The sequence below is a fragment of the Tupaia chinensis genome, unplaced genomic scaffold (assembly GCF_000334495.1).
Source record: "Tupaia chinensis unplaced genomic scaffold, TupChi_1.0 Scaffold000429_1, whole genome shotgun sequence".
In the NCBI taxonomy this organism is placed as follows: domain Eukaryota; kingdom Metazoa; phylum Chordata; class Mammalia; order Scandentia; family Tupaiidae; genus Tupaia; species Tupaia belangeri.
Genome location: NW_006159934.1, coordinates 6709615 through 6714133, shown reverse-complemented (window position 1 = coordinate 6714133; position 4519 = coordinate 6709615). Strand labels below are relative to the sequence as shown.

Here is a 4519-nt window from a genome sequence, read left to right as displayed (position 1 = left end):
TTCTCTCCTAGTACACCCTTTGTCCCCCAAGAGTTGTTCCCTTCACTGTCTTAGGACGTGGAAAGACTCCTCTTCTACCAGAACTTGATCTTCACCACCTTTTGGAGATTTAATCATAGTTGCCAAAGCCATGTACCAGATTGGCCTTAGAATATCACATGTTTACAGCCCTGTCTTAGGGCCTTGGCTTTTCCTACCTTCTGCCACCCTTCCTTGCTTGCAAGGTTATCTTCTCAAGGCTGGAATGCACTTTCCAAGGCTCCTTTTAAAGATTTCCTAAATCAGACAGGCAAGATGCTAGATGCTCTGTTATCTTTGAAATGTGACACCCTTTTTAGAGGCTCAGTATACCTTCTAGGCTGCTGTTAAATGTGTTAGGGTCCAATTTGTGGTAAATCTCTTTGTAAGAGAACCCCCTCTTTAAGCCCTGTTGCTTTATCATGCTAGTTCTCCTTCTAAGAGAGGGTCTACTTTGGGGAAGTAAAGAAGGGCTGGGTGGGAGGCACAGCTCGCCTAATTGCCAGAGGAAGACAGAAGCAAATTCCATGATGTTTTACTCCATGCATTTCAGAAAGAGAGAAAGATCAGCAAGGGTCTCTTGCACTGCATTTCCGTCTTGCTCAGTCTGCAGCCAGGAATAACTAGTCAGGGTGTGGACATACATCTCCTAAAGGAGGAGCTGTTGAGCTCCACTGGTCAGAACGTAATGTTTCCATGTTAAGGGCTTCATGTAATCATGATTATACTTGACTATTCCCAAGTATCCTTGAAGGGAGCTGTGTTTGTTTGTTTTGTAAAGAACTGGGGAGGACAGCATCATTGGTCTCAGTCTTACAGGACCAGGTAGATGAAGTAGGGCAAGGGGGAACTGCAGATGCCTGTGTCCTACTGAGAAAGAGAAAGCCAAGCCCTTGGACCTTTGCTGAATCCCTTCATGGGGCTGCAGGGCAGTGATCTATGGCCCCTGACTGGCGACTGGTTATTCATACACGTATAGCACTCTTGCATGGTAGAACAGAGAGGGAGACCGAGAACAAGGCAGTTCATATTCTGAGGTATGTATCCTCTCTTTGGTTCTCATACACAAATGATGATCTCTTTTCCGGAGCCAATGTCACTTCTTGGGGTTTAGCCCAACAATATGGCTCTTGCCTTGTTCTAACAGAAAAGTCTTTAAGTTGCTCCTGTTAGTATTATCCATCCCTAATACATGTTCAGTTTTTGACAGTGAGGCAGACTAACCAGGAGAAATTTTATGAGTGCAGGGAATTGAACCTGTTGCTTTCAGTAACCCAGCTTTGGCTCTGTCCCCATCCTACACTTGCCACAGAGCATTACAGTGCTTGATTATTTAGAGTTCCTACATGTGAGAGGAAGAAACTTCTCTGCTCAAGAATAGGCTCTGAAGGTTTGCTTCAGGTTACAGGGATGCTGGATAAGGACACTGTCCTTGTGCCTTTTACTGGAGATGCCCCTGTTTCTCTGTCCCCCTATTTTGTTCTCACAGTGGTGTGCTCTGTACCATTATAGCTAGACAAGGCTCTGAGCCACTAGAGCAGGCAGAGAAGGGACACTGGGTTGCCAGCTCAATGGTCCTTCTAAATGGAGTAAAAGAATTCAGTGGCCTAGTTTGGCCATTCTGTGATGAGAAGCCAAGACCAGGTTGAAAAGCACTGAATGTGGTGGTCTATGGTAGTGATGACCCCAAATAAAGGGATCATCTCTGTGGAAATAACTTTTCCCACTTTGATTTCCTTCCAGCTTCACATGGCCAGGCCAAAAGAATAAGTAGGGTTGGGTCTGGGAGGAGGGATCTGAAGGAGAAAAATGCCTCCCTGATCAAAAGGATGTACATTTCCTTAGATTTCTTATGTATAATGTCAATAAATGCCTCTCATCTTGACAAGGGACTAGATTCATCTTGCCTTGAGACAGGTGGTAGTTATCAATGAGTCAAACCACAGTGCCTGCCTTTGGAGCTTCCCTTTTGTTTAGGGTACCTTTTCTCTGAGATGCTATACTCATTTGTTGGGAAGGTGAAAGTTTTAGAAGGTGGGACTGTATGGTCCAATGCTACCCATAACAAACATTCAATACACACACACACACAACAAAACCTTATAGCAACTAAACCACACAGAAACACCCTACATCCCAGGGATAATGCTCTAAATAGAAGGAAGGAATCATTACCATCCTTGTGCTACCTCTGCCTCACTCAGCAAGCTGCCCAGTGCTTACTACACAGAAAGTAGCCAACTGTCCCCTGGAAATCTCTATTCTTTTTTTCCTGGAACTTAGGCTATTCTGGGAGCTGATTGAGCCTTGTGCCTCAGGCTGTCCTGGGTCGGTTGCTGGAGAACTGGGAAATAGACATTAGAAAAACATGGAGCAGATAGAGAGTATGGATGGGTGTGTGATCTTGGTCTAAGCTGGATCCTGAAGAGGTTAAGACAAACAACAACAACAACAACAAGAAAAATCCTACTCATACTGAGGATTGAGTAAAAATTTCAATTATTGTCCTCTCACATACCTGCTGTCCACATTTGATTCTAACATAAGTGGTTAAGCTTTCTTGGGGACTGTTCGGCTGGGGCTCTTGCATGAAGGCGGTGTCTGTTGCATGGTCCTTGAAAGAGAGGCTTTCTTCTTCTGAAGGTGGACTGTTGGGCTGGCCTGGAAGGGGCACTTTTTGGAATTCTGGAAGAAACATCTATGTGTATATATATTAATATATTAAGTGGGGAAGGGTGGGTTGGCAGAGGTTTGAGGGAGGTGGGGACTGGGTATAGGAACAGGCAGTCACCGCTTCTGGAACGTGGGCCCATTGTCTTCCTTCTGTATGGTGTTGGGTTTATGTACACAGCATAACACTTCCATGTTCATTCATGTACCTGTCTGGGTGCTTGGTGCATGGAGCCTAGTATCCTCAGATGGCATTAAAGTCAAGAACTAGAACCTGGGTGCTGTGCCTTTCTTACCCTTATTCAGAGGCTTTCTCTCATCCCTTCTGTGCCCCCCTACGTTGCCAGCCAACATGTCGTGATTTGTGTGTAAAATGTAGTATGTTTTGGATGGCACACTAAATTGAACAGTTTCTTCCCTGAGGCCAGCTGCTGAACTTCTTCCCTGACTTGAAGCTAAGGGGAGGTGGGCCCATGAAAGCCCTTCTGGAGTTTCTCTAGCCTTGTCTCTGTTTCAGGTAGGTGTGTACCCATGCCTAGGCAAACAGCTCTGTCCTCTTCTGTTGAGAATTCTCGAGGAGGAGAAGATGGCACAATTGCACAGTCACTAGTGTGGCTCACAACCATGTCAGGTAGCTCTGAGGGGAATCCCTCCTGCACATCACCATGTTTTTTCCAAGGAGGAGATAAATGGCTCTAAGCTTATGTGAGCCTCAGTGGTTAAGACCTTTCCTTGAGGAAAATGGCCATACATGCCCTTCTGAATGCAGAGTTTGACACCTTGGCTAGAGTATTATTATCAAGATGCCCCTTGGAGTCACCTGTGGATTAACCCAGAAAGGTGAGTTTTGAAGTGCTGGGTTGCTCTGACTGTCTTCCAGTTGCTTCTCTTCTAATTCAGTCTCATTTGTTGACTTTTAAACAAAAGCACTGCATAATCCATGGCAAATGTACTCACTGCTCTAATTACTGAGCACAGTCACATAATGCACTAATCATACCTTATAGGTGAGAAACTGAAGCTCATAGACATATAATTTTCCTAAGAGCATGTAGCTAATAAGTGGCAGAGTCAGGATTCAAACTCAGAGCCCTTTTCTGAAATCCCCAAGAATATTCAGCAGCAGAGTCCTTCCTTCCCCTTGGCAGCTCAATTTCCACCCTGAGGTTCAGAGCCTTAACCTGCCTAACCTATGAAGATTTGAAAAACAGATAGTCTAAGAAAGAGTGCTAGAATGACTTCCTTAGATGTGTGGGCCCTAAATAACCCCTGAGCCTTAAGGAGATAGATGAGGTCCTGAATTACTGCCCTTAGTGAGAGACATGCCCACTGGGTAGAGATGGGCCCTGCTCATGGGGCACCGAGTGGAGAATGACTGAGCAGGTGAGTAATGACTACCTGGCTGGACCCTCAGTCTGGTGGGATGATCTTGACACTCCACGTTCATCAGGCTCCCCTAGGCCTACAGGTCCAACTGCACAGATGTGCTGTGCTTCCAGACCATGTGGGGAGGTGTGCCTAGCCACTGTCCTCCTCTAGGAAAAGAATATGCAGTGGGAGCTATTTAGTTTAACTCAGAAACTAAATATTTGTGCCTGGCTTAGGGCTCATGGCCGTTGAACTCCAGATCTCTACATTGCCCACGTGTCCCTTCTTTATTCTCGTGAAGATTACTCTTAGCTGGCTTCACTGACTTTTAAGTTTGATTTGTTGAACTCATAGCATATTCTGTCAACAGTTATTTACTTTAACTTTCTACCTTTTTATTTCTTACCATTTGTTTTTCCTAATATGTACTGTAGGTTGATTTCTCTCTCTCTCTATTTATTTA

General features: G+C 45.0%; 1 protein-coding gene across 1 annotated transcript in view; it reads left to right on the top strand.

Moving 5' to 3' along the window:
• KCTD7 (potassium channel tetramerization domain containing 7) overlaps window positions 1-2965 on the top strand; it is a 14983-nt gene extending 12018 nt beyond the window's left edge. Inside the window, exon 5 of the mRNA XM_006155022.3 lies at window positions 2302-2965. Within this exon, the coding sequence (XP_006155084.1) occupies window positions 2302-2380 (79 nt within the window). The 3' untranslated portion in view covers window positions 2381-2965. The remainder of the gene's footprint in view (window positions 1-2301) is intronic.
• Window positions 2966-4519: the final 1554 nt, after the last annotated feature.